General features: G+C 37.5%; 1 protein-coding gene across 1 annotated transcript in view; it reads right to left on the bottom strand.

Moving 5' to 3' along the window:
• Positions 1-18,107, bottom strand: part of ST8SIA4 (ST8 alpha-N-acetyl-neuraminide alpha-2,8-sialyltransferase 4) — a 64,425-nt gene that overhangs the window by 33,566 nt on the left and 12,752 nt on the right. Inside the window, exons 3-4 of the mRNA XM_050912858.1 lie at positions 15,725-15,982; positions 859-1,152 (exon numbers count right to left, since the gene is read on the bottom strand). Coding sequence (XP_050768815.1) covers positions 859-1,152; positions 15,725-15,982 — 552 coding nt within the window. The remainder of the gene's footprint in view (positions 1-858; positions 1,153-15,724; positions 15,983-18,107) is intronic.

The following is an 18,107-nucleotide window of genomic DNA, read 5'->3' as shown; positions in this document are numbered from 1 at the left end:
GTAACTGGTGTACAAGCCAATACCAATACTTTAAGGCATCTCCGCAAACCCCACAAACAGACAGTTCAAGGAACTCAACCTGAATATTATCATATTGTCATAATTCACTGCACAAACAGGTATTGCACTACCATCATCTTCTGAATGTTTTTCATGCATAGCCCTATATACCCTTACTTGTAGTGACAAAGACATTGGAGCCTTCATCTGACAGTCTTGTTTAATTATGGGGTTAAGAAAAAAGTCTCTGCACAAAGCATGGATGCATTTTTTTTTTTAACAACTGGCTACATTAATGTTTTCAGTGATTCTGATCAATGTTTTTGAATTGCCTAAGCATCTGGCTAAATTCAAAAGGAGAAAGATTGCTACAAAATCCTAGATGTTTTAGGAAGCAGCTCATTATTTTCAGATCTGCCAGACTTCATTATTTATATGATTGTTACCTTATGCCCTATGCTATTTAAATCATATTTTATCTCCACAGTCTTGCCCAAAAGAAGACATGTAGCACTTTCATTGTCCTCTGATTTGATGACTCACAGATACCCTTTGAATTCAGACTATTTTTTCATTAATTTATCACTATAATGATCATGAAAAATTTTTGTACATAAAAGTGAAAGTGAAAAGTTATTCTGCTAATGCATTTCAGTTGTTTGCATTAGAGCAGGCCAAATGAGTGGATGACATTTATTACCAAACAAACTTATTTTATCATAAATTCAATCCATTACAACAATAATGGAAATATCATACTCCTTTTAACATTTTACTTGAGCTTTTTTCTGCCTGTTAGGAATTCTAGTTATAAGCTTCATTGTGCCAAGGACAGACCAGTCTTTTCCAGACACTTACCCTCTGACAGCATGAATAAGTCTCAGTGATGGATAGGCGGTTCGCACTTTCAATTTATTCTTAAGGATTAATGCATTAACCCACTCCACATGCTTCTCTCCGCCTTTGACCATGAAAGCAGGGATCCAAAGGACACTGTCATTCAGCATGGATAGTCTATGCACAAATTTTTCTCTGTCACTCTCATTCCGAAAGCCTCCAAATGCTCTTTGTACAACTGATGGGTTCATGGTAATAAAATCAGATTTAGTTCCCACATCGGCAGCAAACTCCACCACAGGAGCTAGATTGCACCTGAAGAGGAAGAAATTAATGGAAAAATGAAAATAAATATGAAACATTAACTCAGAACAATGTGTGCATGAAGGGAAAGCTGAAAATGAACATGCAAGCCTATTTCAATTTAACGTGAGAAAAAAATACCAGTGATAATAGGTGATAACACGTAGCATTTTATCCAAGTAGGACACTCATTAGACAAATTTTTCAAAAACATTAAATGTACATAATGCTGCGAGAAAAAAAAGTTCTTTGTACATTTGAAAACCATGTCATCATGCTTTAAAATGCATTGACAGCTAGAGTAGCACTTATGAATAAGAGTATGCTTTCTAACACATATTACTTTTCATTAGTACGCATTTGTCATCATGTTACCAACAGCTCACGCTCTTAAAGGAAGCCATGCCAGCCAATTAAGGTATAATTTATGCAGGTTAGTCATTGCATTTTTTTACAGTACTGTATTTAAGTATGATTTACAAATGAACTTTACCCCATGTTAAATGAGTTTTTGGTATTTTGATTTTTGGTATTATCACTGCAGCTGATTGGACGTTTTGAAATTTAGTATTTTCATTTAATTTAGAAATAAAATTTTTGGAAAAAACTATTAATCTTTCCATTTTTCCTTGATGTCTCATTTTCAAACCTTGTTTAATTTTGCAGTAGCTTTGTGCTTTTTTCTAAGCTTGAGAAAAAGGTCTCATCAGGCCTTTGTTCAACAGTTTTTTACCTCAAGTTATATAAATACATACATATGTAATCACACAGAGGCAGCATTCTCCATGGGCAGCACTGGATGCAGGTGACAAAATGCAATTCAGATTGTGATTTCAGTGACCAGTATGATCCACCTGAAACAAATCACCTGCACAACATCCTCAGTGAATTAGCCTGTAGGTGGTATGCCCCAAGTAAGTATCCTGACACAACAATATTTCCACAATTTAACAAACTGCTCTGTTGAGGTAAAAGATGCTAAGAAGCAATGTCGGAACTAGGTCCTTCAAAACAGTTGCATGTTATTATATTCCTAATATAAATAGTATTCTATTGGTTCTGCAATTCTTTTCTGGTACAGTAAACTTTTTACTTAAGCTTATCCCCTAGCATCTTCTAATGTCCAGATCTCCAATGTCATATAAAAATAGCTGAAGTCAGCAGGGTAATATTGGTTAACACCAACTGATGACCTAGTCCTGACTGATAATACTAATTCCTCAGAACATCATTTTCATTCTGTAATTATCAACTAAAGAAGTGGCCGTATCTTCTTCAGAAAAAAATGTTCTGAAAACTGTAAAGCCTATATATTCTTAGGAGATAAAGCTGTCCAAGTTTCTGATGACATGTGGGCAGATGTGAGTTTTCTTAGGAAACGGATTTACATTCTTCAGTATCTTTATACATCTATTCCACAAACCATCTGCATGTATTGCAGGCTGCTAAGAGTAGTATCTTTTAGAAAACGGTAGTTAGGGTACAAGAAAAACTCCCGGTGATTTCAATACTGGCTTTGAAAATTGTTTCTAAAAACCTTAATGCATGAACCTATAACCTGGAATTGTCAAAAGTTTGGTGTTGCATAAAATCTAAAAATAAAAAAAAAAAATCAAACCAAGGACTTAAAATCAACCAATCAAATTCACTGAATTACTTCTGCTCTTGAAAATACCTCTTTTAAGGGCAGATTGCACAACATAATGAAGGATTCTTGAACAGCAGGGTTTTTTCAGTAGTCACACATATATGCACATGATGACATCTATTACTTACAAACATAGGACAGAGCTTGACGTTGCAAATCCTGCTCTCTCTGTGTCCAACTTTGAGAAGCACCTATATACCAACACTACTCCGTTTTAAAAGCTATACGCCATATGCAAAGCGTGCACATATAACATAGGCCTTACGGTTCTACTATGATTCCATGTCTTTTGACAGCTCCTTTCTGATCTGCCAACAGCATCAGGGCCTAAATCTTAAAAGTGTATGTAGTTTGAAACCAGCATATAAATGTAATTTCACCTAAATCCTGAAAAAAATCATCATAGGCATACCAAATACAAGGTCTACCTACCTTGCATGTCCTTACTGCTTCATCAATAGTATACTTTATATCAAATACTGTATTTTAGAAAGGTTTACAGCGTAAGCAGTATAAATTCTTAACCTATTGCACATTCAGATTTTTCAAGTGTAACTTCAGAAAGTAATGAGCAATCCAAATGCACTCAGTAACAATGGAGTTATCTATGAACTGTTATTTAGAATATTAGTCATATTTTTCAAGCTTTAGTGTCTCAGATTAGACACCTGATTATAATATTAGAGGCAGGTAAGGCATTTTGCGTTCCAAATGCTGAGCACGTCTAAACCTTTGATCTTTTAAAAATTCAGTTATATAAATATGGATTAGTAGCAGTGCTGAAGTTTGAAATAATGTGATAAGTACATCTGCACTTTGAAAGACTGTTTCCAAAGAAGTAACTAGATGCTGTTAGCAGTACACTGCTAAGATTGTTATTTTAGTAGAACATGAATGTAAGACAAGCTCTACACAAATTTCTAGCTCTGTTAAGGAAATAAACATTACTAAATTAGTTGTAGTTGACCAAGTTATAAAAATACTACTCTTATTAAGCCACTTCTCATTTTCTTAGAGCTTACTTCCTTCAAAGAATGATTCTAGTGCTCATTAAATTAGAAGTGTCAATATTGAATATTTACTCTGTATTTATCCACAAAGTTGGAAAATATAAAACACCTGCTAAAACCCATCAATTAAAATCAGCACATTCTTCAGTAGGGAGTAAATGGAGCAGTTATGTCAGAAGTGTTTCCATACAAGTTCAAGAGTTTATCTGCTAGTCATGAACTGTAACACCCTAAACTGCTAGTACCAGATAATTTATACTTCCAGATGAGTTCAAGAAAATTTTATAGAAACGCATCATAAAATCATAGGATCATAGAATAGTTTTGGTTGGAAGGGACCTTCAAAGGTAATCTAGTCCAACCCCCCTGCAATGAGCAGGGACATCTTCAACTAGATTAGGTCGCTCAGAGCCCCGTCCAACCTGACCTGGAATGTTTCCAAGGATGGGGCATCTACCACCTCTCTGGGCAACCTGTTCCAGTGTTTCACCATCCTCACTGTGAAAAATTTCTTCCTTATATCTAGTCTGAATCTACCCTCTTTTAGTTTAAAATGCTTACCCTTTGTCCTATTGCAACAGGCCCTGCTAAAAAGTTTGTCCCCGTCTTTCTTATATGTGTCAGAGCTTTTATCTTAACCTCTAATGCATCTTTATACTATGCCACAGTTTCATACAGTTGTTGGAATTTTTAAGTTTATTTTGTTAGCAGACGTCAATCATCTCCCATGACTCTTTCAAGAAAACTTCATATTCAGAGACACACATAAATAAATACTTATTGTCTTTTAAGTCAAATTGAGAAGCCTATTAACTGAACAACTTTGAAATAGGCAATGCAATACCCCTCCCTTGCTATATTCTTTAATTCTAGCTCATTTGTCGTACGGCACAGAACGCTGAATATATCCACAACAATGAAGAGGAGGTGAGGGGGACTCTGCACCACAAGCTTTACCATTACGTGCCTAGGAATTTGTACATAACAAATGAAACCTTTTTTTTTTTTTTTTTAAGTTATCATTGCTATATCAAATCCAGCAGGAAGAATAAATAGAAGACTGTAATTTATTGAGTTTCCTCTTTCTCACATGCTGCATTATTGATACCTTGCCACTATACAATTGCTTAAAATTTGACTCCAGAACACAGTTTTCTGCAACATACCATCATCTTCCATTCATTCTAAAAAAAACTTCAGTATTGCCTTCATGTTAGTCAACCTGCAAGTAAGCGGGCTGCAGGTCAAAGCTGAGCAGGACAAACTTGCTATGAGGTTACTAACACAAAGAATATGAGAACAGGTTGTAATTAATAGTCACACATAGCACTGAAGATTGACTTGAGCAATTAAGCAAACAGCTGTAAATAGGAGCATTGAGAATACACATCACATTATATAAAGGTTTGTAAACCTCCTTCTCCTAAGCCCAACCTATTGATGGTTTCCAGAGAAAATGATGAAATGCAGCTGGCCCCAGCACAAATAAATTTGGAAAATAATGGTTTTCATGAGTTCCTTTGGTTTCTTTTTTTTTCCCCCATAAAAATTCACTGTAAGTGTATTCTTTAAAACGAACAAGCTTATGGCTTATTTTTTCTATATAATTTTGTTTAATCAGAAGCTCTAGCTCCTTTTTTCCCTTGCGCTAAACTAGCAAATAATTAGAGTCATTATTTGCTCCCTTACTTCTTCTAAGCACTATCTACAGTAGAAGTGTTCAAAAACTGGTCTAATGAGACAAAGATTGGTATATTTGGGAGAGGGGGTTAGGAAAAAATCTAAGTAAGTGGGAAACGTTCATAATCTGTGTGATTGGTAGTATCATAGGCAATAACATGCAAGATACCTCAAATTAATACTGCAGTCCCTGTTCTTCCCATTACATCAATCCAGACCATATCCAAAACCTCAGCACAGCCATTTCAACAGGGTAGTTAGTCTAAACTTACTATCAGGCATCAATTATACGATTTTGGTAATCAGTAAGTTTTCAGGGCCACCTAATTTACATAGTATTCATCTATAATCATGATACTGAAAGGCAAATATATACATAAAATATTCATAGTAAAAATGCAGAGCTTCACACACACAAGCTTTCAGTGTGATAGCAGAAGATTTTCAACAGGAACATGCACTGCAATGCTATCACTGAAAAGAGATCTGGGGTAAAAGGGAAAAATTAGTTCACGTCTGAAATATCACATGGTATTTGGGTATCTGTAGAACAACTGGGATCCTAAGATACACAGACCATAAAGTCTCAGTGACTGAAAACTTGCTTCTTCCACAACTGTCTGTTGCATATATTAGTTACAGTGGGATATATTAAGAAAAAGTGTGGAGAAAAAAGAACCAAACTGCCAACGGCTGGAGTTGCATGCCATGACAAAAGACTGAAGAATGGAGTAAGTGCTGCTATATTACACATCAAAGTAATCAACCCTGGGTTTGCTCTGACACCTTTATGGCCCAAACACATCCATAACATACTTAGCCTTTTAGAGAGCAGAGCTTAACAAAGAAAATGGTGAAATCAAATTCACAAAAATACACTCAAATGAGAAGTCAGTTATTCTACAGAGATTCAGTTGAACTTGCTTGGTCACTGATAAACATACAGCTTACGTATATGCACACAAATGTCCAATACGTAATATTCATAGGTGATATATTGGTATTTTCAAGTTAATTTTAAATAAAAGGCATAAAAATTTGCTTGAGTAAAAATGATTACTATTTCCACTTTATCTGACATTGAGAACTAAACCAATATTCTTCACACAGTAATAACACAAGACTTGGCCATGAATCTGTACACTTGTTAATCCTTTAACAATCTGTGCACTTGAGGTTTACAGGTTGAAATAAGTATTTAGAAAGCACTCTAAAGCCCAAGCTGCACAAAAGTGCTGTAAAAACGTGCTTTGTTTCATAAATATCTTCTCCTTGTAGAGCAAAGCCAAAAATAGCCATCACACAATATTAACCACATACTCTGAGAAGCCAAAAAAATGAAAATTAGATTGTTACTGGAAGACATAATATTAAATCTCTCTGAAACATAAGGCTTTACCTAAACTAGTATCAATAACATACACTGTTTCCTGAATAGCCTGAAAGCTTTTATATTCAGGTACATATCCAGATTCCTGTAAGAATCAAAATTGCAATTTTGAATTCGAAGATTCTTGACATTTTAAGAAACATTTGGATGTGAAAGTAAAGTTCAAGGCTCAAGCACACAGGAGGGAAAAAAAAAAGTTAGGTTCAAGGCAGCAGACAACCTAACAGTTGGAGTACTCTCTACCTAGTCTACTTGCAGGAAGCACATCACCTTAATACCTGTGTATATGTAGCACATCATTTCACCCGGTTCTTCAAACAGAGGTGTGCAGCAGCACTGTGGTAATGTTCACATACACATACACCCAAAAAAGGAACATTTACAAAAAAACCATACACAAACCTCCTATGTCCCCCTGCTGAATCTAATGTTTAGTAATAAGTATGGATTCTCACATGTTCTGTATACTTGTTTGGCTCCTGATAAAACTAAAATTGCTTCAAATTAACCATAGGGATCTGGATTAGCAGGGAATCCCCGACATATCCCACTTCATCCCAGTCCTTATCCTCTGTATGACACAATAGAGAACGTCTCATGACAGCTGCAAGCCGTGTAGAGGCTCAGGTACAGCATAATTATGGATTCTATTCACACACAGGAATCACAGCTGTCTTTTAAGATGTGTCATGTAAAATATACCATTATTGACCTGATATCCTCTTTTACAACACAAGTCCACAAGAATCCTGAATTTATGACTGATTTCACTTTAGTTAGAAGATGCATTTTTGTAACATCACCTGCTAATAAACTTCACTACTTCTTGTTGCCCAAACTAGAATCTATACTGATAATCATTAAATTCTTTCTTCCTAGCATCTTCCTTAACACCAGTGACTGAAAAGCAAGTTATCCTCAACTGACACAGCACAGTGAAGTGACAGAAAAGTGGTAAGTGGTATTTTAGAAACAGTGGCAAAACACATTATTTACCTCTTTATTGTGAGTCTTTGCTGCAACATGACCCATGAATTACAGAGTTTTACTATTCTTTCTAATACCATTACTTTGACACCAAAATAAAGAAAGGAATTTCTATCACTGAAAGTTTGTTGCATATGGGGAAAAAAAACCCTACAGCAGCAAAATATTGAGAAGTATATTTTAATGTAAGAAAACCTGAGAAATGGAACTTAGTAGTTTCCTGAATACCTGTATCTTTGCCTTTTTATGTGAAAATACCTTTACACATTACTGTCTATAAAGGGCATATTCTATAAGGCAGTTATCAAAATGCTACAGAAGTGTCACTATTCTCGTATAGAAAACTTTAGAACAGTTCTGCAGCATCATGAGGACAGAAAGGGTTAAAAAATTTTTATTAACCTTGCAATAAATTCAGGCAAAATGATAGTTTTCATTGTCTTGGAGAAGCACTTTGGCATCGTGAGTTTGGAATGTAGAAAAAAGCAGTAGTTTGAACATTAAAAAATGGAGAACAGCAAAAAAGATAATGTTCAGACTAAGACTGTTCTGAACTTTGTCACACCTCTTAATCGAAACACTTGGTCAATGAACAAATGGATTAGTGAAGCTTTCCTGCATTTGAAACTCTTCAGAAAACTACTAAATTAAAAGCACTGTATTATCAACAATAGGAGTAAGCAACTTTAAAAGAATTCTATCCTTTTATCTCAGGATAATTATAGAAAGAGTCGGGCTAACCCTATGTGCTCTGCATTTGGATGCTTATAGGACACCTGTTTGTTTAAGAAACCACTTTGGAATCTTTGACCACTTGTATATGGGTTTACAGAAGTCACTTCTTACTGATGTTTCCTTAGCCTTCTAAACTTATGTCATTAAATCTCCTCCCATATTACCTACTTAAGAATTAACTTCCATTTAAAAAAAAAAAAAAGGAAGTTGCACCAAAGTTGGAATTATAAATGCTTATGGAGGGTACCCAGTACTGTGGCCCACCAGCATAGGTAGCACCGCGTGGTACATACTGACTAAGAGATTCAGCTTCATAAGAAGACATCTCGCCCCACGATGGGCTGCCTGGAGTAGCAGTCATGCAAGGACCCTTCCAGCAGCTGAAGAAGTCATGAGGTGAAGCCAAATAGGGAAAATGTGGCCACAAGAAGTCAGGCCTTCTCCAAGGTTCTCCTGAGGTGGAGGCCACCCATGTCTAACTTGACTGGAAACACCGAACACGTACCCTGGTGCTCCCCCTTTCTCAGACACACAAATCACTGAGCATCAACATCTGAAGATGATAGCCTTCTGGCTTTCTTCTGCTTTCATTTAATGTTTCAATGTAGTGTAACAATTTGTAGGAAGAGACAGAGGGCAAAAATAGAGCTGCCACATTTGAGAGTTGAAAAATGTCTTAACAAGCTAGTCGTGATGTATTCAAATGTTATTTTTAAGGGAAGAATCATGTTTTAAAATAGATCTGTTAAATTGGCAACTTCGCTTTCAACAGATCTGCTGGCTCTGAGCATCCAGCTCTACTGTCACAATGGTTATGCTCCAAGCAAGGTATATTAAATAAATATTCGGACATAAAAGCTGATACAAGTTACAAAAATAAAAGTTCCAGAATATAAGTACATTGATATCCTGAATCTTTTTATTCTGACAAATTTGTGATTGTTTTTTTCCTATCAGCTGAAGGAACAACACAGAAGAAAGAAGCTACTACCACTCTCTGCTTACATATTAATACTAGCAGAGAAATTTAAATTGTTCTCCTGAAATGAGCAACCGCACCTTCATGGTATGGTTAGAAGGTCTGTCCTTTGCTTCTTCCTGAACAGATACACTGTCTTCTGCTCATATCACAATTGCTTGCCCACAAAACCAAGACGTCACAGAGGAAGTCAAACAGATGATCCTCCTCTTTGCATAGGATAAACCAACAAACTTATTAAGGGACTGCAAGTTTTTTCCATGTCAACTTTACTAACCACAAGAATTGCCATGTTAAAAAATAGAAGTCAAAGGACACTGGAAAAATAAGAGCTGCATTTGCCCAGCAAAACTTTATCACCAATGATGGCAAAAATATTCAGCTTGATTCCTAGATGCTGACAGAGTTAGCAGGAAAACACTCCAATGGAAGAAAGAAGAGTTGTAATGTATAAACTATGCACTTCAATCCAAAGAAACAAGCAACTAATATCCTCTCTTGGCTGTTCCTTGTCAGAGCAGCCCGAAGCTAGTCAAACAGCTTCACTCAACAGGCCTGTTCTCCATATGGTCCAACTGAAATGAAAGGGACTTTTCCAGAAGTAGTGTCACTATGAGAAAAAAACACAAGATTATTTACTAGGTTTGGGGGGTTTTGTTTGTTTGTTTGTTTTTTAACCAAATAATTGCAAAACTCTACTTGGCCTCTGCTTTTGAATAGTTCCCATCATGAATGCTGAACTCCATTAATTTAAAAAAAAATATATATTTCTTCTGATCTTTGGCATTGTTCAAATTCTGAACCCAAAGTTGAACTGAATTCTTTTTGGTACTTATTGGCTGCCAGAAGTAATTCCAGGAATCAGAAAGTTACTACTTGGCAATGTTTAGTATTGTTATTTTACATTTACCCAAAATATAGTTGTATTTTTCAGGAAGTCCTATGTAACTACTGTATTTCAAAATGTACCACTTACTATAACAAGTTCATCTGTTCTGTAAGATGTAACAGCTAACACAGCCCTGGCATGAGAATTTCAGCATGAGAAAGTGTAGACTACGGAGGAGGAAGATGTATTATAGAATCATAGAATCATAGAATGGTTTGGGTTGGAAAGGACCTTAAAGATCATCTAGTTCCAACCCCCCTGACATGGGCAGGGATACCTTCCACTAGACCAGGTTGCTCAAAGCCCCATCCAACCTGGCCTTGAACAATTCCAGGGAGGGGGCATCCACAACCTCTCTGGGCAACCTGTTCCAGGGTCTCACCACCCTCACAGTAAAGAATTTCTTCCGAATATTCAATCTAAATCTACCCTCTTTCAGTTTAAAATCGTTATCCCTCGTCCTATCACTACACTCCCTGATAAAAGAGTCCCTCCCCATCTTTCCTGTAGGCCCCCTTTAAGTACTGGAAGGCCGCTGTAAGGTTTCCCCGGAGCCTTCTCTTCTCCAGTCTAAACAACCTCAACTCTCTCAGCCTGTCCTCATACAGGAGGTGCTCCAGCCCCCTGATCGTCTTCGTGGCTATGTTGGGTTTGTGTAGCAGCGGAGGGGGTACAGGGGTGGCTCCTGTGAGAAGCTGCTAGAAACTTCCCTGGCTCCGCCTCTGGCCAAGGCTGAGCCCATCAGCAATGGTGGTTGCGCCTCTGTGATAGCATATTTAAGAAGGTGAAAAAAAAAAAAGACTCCTGTGGTGGGAGAGTAAGACGGAGGAGGGAGAAGAAGAAGAGGAGGAGGAAGAGCTACAGTAAAAAAAAGAGGAGGAAAAGAAGATGGAAGAAGAAGAAGAGGAGCTCCAGTCAGGAGTGGGATGTGAGAGAAGCAACCATGCACACACCGAGGTCAGTGAAGAAGGAGAGGGAGGAGGTGCACTGGAGCAGAGATGCCCCTGCAGCCTGTGGTGAGACAGCAGGCTGTCCCCCTGCAGCCCATGAAGAGTTAACAGCAGAGCAGAGATTCCCCTCCAGCAGGAGCAGGTGGCCGGAGCAGCTGGCTGGGCCCGGAAAAGGCCATGACTCTGTGGGAGCAGTTTGTAGAAGACTGCAGAGCATGGAAAGGACTTGAGTTGGAGAAACTCATGGAGGGCTGACCCCCCTGGGGTCCTGCCTGCGCTGGGGCAGGGGAAGAGTGTGAGGAGCCCTCCCCCTGTAGAAGGAGCAGCAGAGTCAATGTGGGACGAGGTGACTGCAACCCCCATTCCAGCCCCCCTGCACCGCTGCGGGGGAGGAGGCAGAGGTATTGGGAGCAAAGCTGAGCCCGGGAAGAAGGGAGGGGCGGGGGGAAGGTGTGTTTCTAGGATATGGTTCTATTTCTCATTATCTTACTCTGATTTGGTTGTTAACAAATTTAATTGGTTTATATTTCCCCAAAAATCGAGTCTGTTTTGCCTGTGACCATAATTGGTGAGCGATCCCTCCCTGTCCTTGTCTCGACCCACGAGCTTTGGTTGTATTTTCTGTTCCTCATCCCACCAGGGGGGAGGAGTGAGCGGGCGGCTGCGTGGTGCTTTGCTCCCAGCTGGACTTAAACCACAACAGTGGCCCTCCTCTGGACTCACTCGAGCAGGTCCATGTCTTTCTTATACAGGGTGCCCCAAAGCTGGATGCAGTACTCCAGCTGGGGTCTCACAAGAGCAGAGTAGAGGGTTAGAATCACCTCCCTCCACCTGCTAGCCACACTTCTTTTTATGCAGCCCAGGATGCAACTGGCCTTCTGGGCTGCGATCGCACATTACTGCGTTTAAATCTCAGGGAGTGAGCGCCATATATATGACCCAACAGATAAACAGCTGAAAATAGTACCATGCAAAAAACAGCTCCTGCAACAGCACTGTGCCATTTATACATTTTAAATGTAATCTGGTTGATTATCTCACATTTTCATTCTGATTTATTTCACGGAATCAGAGATTTTGAAATGCTTAAGACCCTTTCTGGGTATAGTATCAAAATGCAGCATGCTTTAGCTCACCACTACAAAAGTAGTAAAGGTGCAAGGATCAATATTCACTTAACAGGGTATAAAACCATAAGAGGTAAAAAGGAAAGGAATATGGGAAACAGGAAATAGTTTATAGTCAGCACAGGGTTTTTTTAATAGCAAAGAGTCTCCTTGCTTCCCATTTTAACTAGACAAGTCACATTTTCTACTGTCAAAATAGGCATGACTTCACTAAACTTGTGGAACTAATCCATTTCATCCTAGCAGAAGATGTCCCTAGACTCTTGATTTCTGATGCCGTGAGAACAAAATAAGGCCTTATGAGATCAAGTAATTAAAACCAAGCCACTTTAAAATGTTCAGTAAATACAGTAAATCTGCTTACGCTGACAAGGTATTACCTTGCTTGCACAAATTACCCTTATTTATGCACTTTCAGAGATGTCTGAAGAAGAAGAATTGTATTGTTTTACTTGTAAAATTTGCTGACAGAATTATATGTTGGCTTGCAGGCATGCTTATTATTTGACTCTAGTTTAGATGCCTATTTTTAAACACTTTTCATAATACAACTATTCTAATTATCCGATGTCTCTGTTGGATTAATGTTCTTTGAGGGGCATTGTTATACAGAAGGCACTGAATATGCTAGAAGGTCTCCAAGGAAGATGGACAGTTATTAGTAACTTTGGATGACTTTCAAAGACATTGACAGATACTATCAAACTTAAATTACTTAAAGTGCTAAGTACTGACATTCTTCTTTACCCTTAATAAAGTGTATATTCTGTGTCTTTATCAGTTATTACTATATCATCTTTATACCACCTTTACAGAAGCATTAAAATTCAGGATATTGAGTTTATTGTACTGTAATGCAAATACTGCTGGATGTCTGTTGTGTTCTCTTCACTTTCACAGATCTTTACTATCAGTGTTTTATCATTAAATTTATGGTATTGTTGGCGTTAGATCTAACATTAGAACTGCTGCTCTAAGAAACAACTCTCACAAAAACACACACTTTTGTTTCAGACCTCAGAAAGAACACAGAGTACTATCAAAATCAACTGGATAATATATTTAACCAAAATAGTATGACATACTTGTCACAGCACATAGGCATAATGCACTCAGCATCAGAAGATTCTACAAAACTGTTGTTCATCAGCCTATACACCTAGCAGCACACAGTACACACAGTAACTGCTTTTCAGAACACCAGCAGGTGGCAAGTAGCATGAGTGCATTTTACTTCTAGAGAAATCAGCTGAAAGCAAAGAGAGTAACAGAGTGTCATGGTACATTTTAATACCAGAATCCTAATAGCAATAGAGGTGAGTGGTTACCAAGTATGCCAGTACCATTAGGTCACATGATTACATGTCATGTTGCGTACAACTTTTTTTAAATGGAAGAAGAGGAATGTAGGAAGCTATAACTCTGGAGAATGCTTTGCCTTTTTCTTTAACTTGAAATACAAATGAATTCATTGCTATTTACTTTAAACAGGTTATGTACCTGTGCACCCATCCAGACGTACATAAATAAATACCATATAGTTTAACCTATGAGATAATCCGTGAACTTCTAAAATGTTTTAAGGTTGACTTGTAAATCCAAAAATTTCACTGTATTAAAACACTCTATAAGCTACAGGGTCAAGTATTCTATTCCCAGAACCTTATAAAGATTATTATCCACAACATCATCAGACTAACTAGTTGTTATACTGATCACTTCACTAGTCATACACCATATGAGAGATGTTTCTCCAGTCTAAATAATTGATTAGCAACAGTAGCTTCTTGATGTTCCTATTAAGCTTCGCCATTCTTCTTTTACTCATACACAAATCTGCTTGTACTCATACACAAAAGAATATTATTTTTACTCTACATGGCTTGAATTAGTTAGAATCTCCTATCAGATATCATCACCTAGCTTCATGGCTAGTTAAAACATGGGGAAGAGCATGGAGATGACTTCAAAGTAATTCAGCACATGATTTAAGTAAAAGTATGCAACTTGCCTTCTGAAAGAAAATTTTCTTCTAGAAAATCTGGTATCTAAATTTTTCTGTAGTCCTGTTAAATGAATCACATTTAATCTCAGAGGGAGTACAAAAGCATGCCATAAGCTAAATGTGGTTTTAAAATGTAGTATTTATTTTTTGATGCCTTCTGCAATAAGGATGCTAGTTTGAAAGATTAGTGGTACAAGCAAAACAAGTAAGGAAAATGAAAGAGTAGTGTGTTATTGTCTCAGTTGCCACTTGCTAGTACACCTTTCAAATAAAATACAACTTTCATGTGCATATCCTGTTTTGATTTACGTACCGAAAAAATGTAATTTTTCTTTTCCATATCCTTTTGATATTTTTTTGGCACCATCTTTCTTCAAGGTCAGAAAAGAAAAAGCAAATAACTCGCAATGACAACTATTTCTATATTGTTTTCTGTCACTGCCCTTCTGTTTTCTGCCCTTTCATGCTTCTCAAACCAAAACAATTGAAACTTCTGCTTCAAAAGCAGAAGGACCTATCTCTTGCCCAGCCTTCTCTATATCCATATAATGCCAGGCTGTCAAATGAGGCCCGCTATTCCTCTTTATCTCCTACTGATATGTGCAGTCTAAAGGTATTCTACTGTGCGTGTTTTAAGAATGAATAAAAGGTGAAGCATATCAACATTTTTGCCCAAACTGTAGGGATACATTTTTAGAGCAATGTGAAGGGATTTAGATGTGTGACTTCCAGTTACCTTAATGGCAGCCATCTGGTTCAACATCAGTACAACAAACTGAAATTTTACCGTATGCTGCACATAAGTCATGTAGTAATTTACAATAGGCCATCTTTTTTGGCCAAAAGATAAGAAAGAATATTTCTGAAAGAGAAAACATTTTACATTTATTCTACCAAGGCCTCCCTAAGAATAGTTATTTTGCCTGGAATAAAAACAACAAACAGCAAAAATAAGCAGCACAAACCTCTCTCCTCTGGCCCTTGTTTTATTTTCACTGCAAAAATAATCTTCTTGTCAACAATATGGTCATGTATTTAAATTTGGGGAATCACACGGTGAAGGATACTGTTGCAGATTAATTTCAGATAATGCCTGAAATCTGTATCTCAGATTAAAACACTTCTCCCAGCTTTTCTCCAAGAAACATAGCAGGGTCTATCTTCAACAGCAGATGAAAACTCACCTTATTACAAAGTCATGGCTGTCAATCTCTTTTCCACATCCACTGTCCAGAAGTATGCCAGAATTCCCAACAACTGCACAGGTTTTAAATCGGCGATTCTTCATTGGGGAAACTTCAGGGAGAAGGCTGTGCAAATCCTGAGAAATGTTTAGGGTGCGACGTCTGTCCAGTACATAATGGATTACATCTCCTGGCTTGAAGCTGCTTTTGACCACTGAGACATCTCTTTCAGCATCCAAGAATCGAAGAATGTTCTTTCTGGGTTGACAGAAAAATGCACAGATAAAACCCAACACTCACTGCTCGCATGGAGTTTATCTAATAGTAATACAGACTGTATGGAGCATACAACATAAAGCAGAGGGGAGATAGTCCCAGACAAAGGTCATTTCCCACGCTCTAGGATGGAGTTAGAGCAAAGCTGTTAGGACAGAGTTCAAATCTTGGTTACAATATAACATATAAATACTACAGTGATAGAGCTTAATGACTTCCTACAGACGAAGGCACTGAGAGACCAAGGGAAGATGACTTTGGAAATTAGAAGGCATACTATTTTTAAGTATTTTACAAAACTTTGGAATAAACACGTATTTGAAAAAGGACCAGAGCAGTTTGTTTTCATAGCAACATAGTTAAATATATGAGGTATTTATGATTTAGGAAATAAATGCTTCACTACAATCTCATCTCTCACAAATCAGCTTCGTTCGGGAATGGCCACATTTTCTTATAAATTCTTATTTCACCACAAGAATAACATATTCAGTTTAGTGTAAACTTGCTCCTAATTAACTGAAGTTCAGCCAAAGTTATCCTAATTAACTTGAAATAAGAACACCCACACTCTTTTGTACCAATTTAAACAAAATCAGCTTAAAATCATACTGCAAATTAAACGACCGCAGCTCAGGGTCTAATCAAGCTGTTAGCTGAACTCATAGGAACACTTACGAACTCTATCGCTTTAAATCAGGTTAGTTCAATCCTTTATCTTGCTTCTCTGCAATTAATTGTTTAAACTATTAGCTGGGTTCAGACACACATGACCAAGATAGGAGGGTCTAACAAGCTACCACGGGTCAAATGAACTATGGTAATTAAACCATTGTATACTCCCAATCCACAGCAAGTAACAGGTGAAGAATGTCTGCTTAAATGTCAGCTGAAGAAGTTAAGTCACGATAATTGTAACTGCTTACGGGGTTGGGCACAGTGGTCTGAAAACTGACACACTTTCAATATATAAGTTAAAAAAAGGACACTTTTAACGACTGTAGCTATGTAATGACTGGTACCTGCACTGGCAGTGTTGAGCAGTTTTCAGTACACACTTATCCTTGGTATAAAAAGCTGGAAAGGGCTCCAGGCCAGACCTGCAGGAGCCACTGGTAGCTCAGGACTGCAAATGAGCAAAGCCTTACAAGTTTGTGTCCATCGCTGCTCTGCAAAGCATGTACATTTGTGAAGAGGCATACAGATCGTATCTGAACTTAAGCACATACAGAACAGATGGGGAGTGCTGAGCTGGGTCAGGGTGTTCACTATGTGTTAATTTGAATAGAAACTTTTGCCTCTGCAACTCTAACAAGACAAGAAGAAAAACAATAACTTTGTATTTTCAACTGCTGTCAGCAGGTAACTGGAATTTAAAATAGAATAGATGTTTTGTTAAGAGAATGCTATTTTTATGTAATAAGTTTTTAGAGCAGAACTTCCTTAGAGCAGATCAAAACAGGAAAAGATAACTAGAGATGCCACTCTAGCAGTTGCAACATCCACTCAGAGACATAACAGGGAAATAATCCCCTACAAATGAAAAGGGATAAACTATAGGAACACCATGCTCACTAGCCTCAAGAGGGAAGAATATGTCTGAACCTTCCAACCAGTGACACAAAATACCCTGGAACTGACCTTAAAAGCCATAGCGGAAGTGAAACATGATAAAAATATTTTTTCAAGTGTTTCCTCTCATTTCTTAAACTAGGACCAAAAAAAAAAAAAAAAAGGAAAGAATGTCTTGGGCTGTCTGTTACAGCTGTCCTGTATGAATGAAGCAGCATCAGAGCAAAGACAGCTTGTGCTGAGGCATATGAGGGACTCAGAATAACAGAGCAGGATAGATAATGTTAAAATCCTGAGTGTCTAAAGCTTTTGGTAAGGCCAGGCAAGGTATTTCTGCAAAAGGAAGATGAAGACACCACTTCAGCCTGTAAGTTGAATGGACTTAACATCTCCATGGGTTTGATAAGCTTCATTTTGTGGGTACTCTGCCACAGATATAAAAATTGCTACAAAATGAAAGAGAGCAAGAAAGAAGGAATTGCCCAATCTAGCAGTATTAAAAATGACTGAAGTTCTTCATTACCTAAGAAAAGAG

Source organism: Gymnogyps californianus, chromosome Z, assembly GCF_018139145.2.
Source record: "Gymnogyps californianus isolate 813 chromosome Z, ASM1813914v2, whole genome shotgun sequence".
NCBI classification, from domain to species: Eukaryota; Metazoa; Chordata; class Aves; order Accipitriformes; family Cathartidae; genus Gymnogyps; species Gymnogyps californianus.
This window is presented reverse-complemented; position numbering and strand designations above follow the sequence as displayed.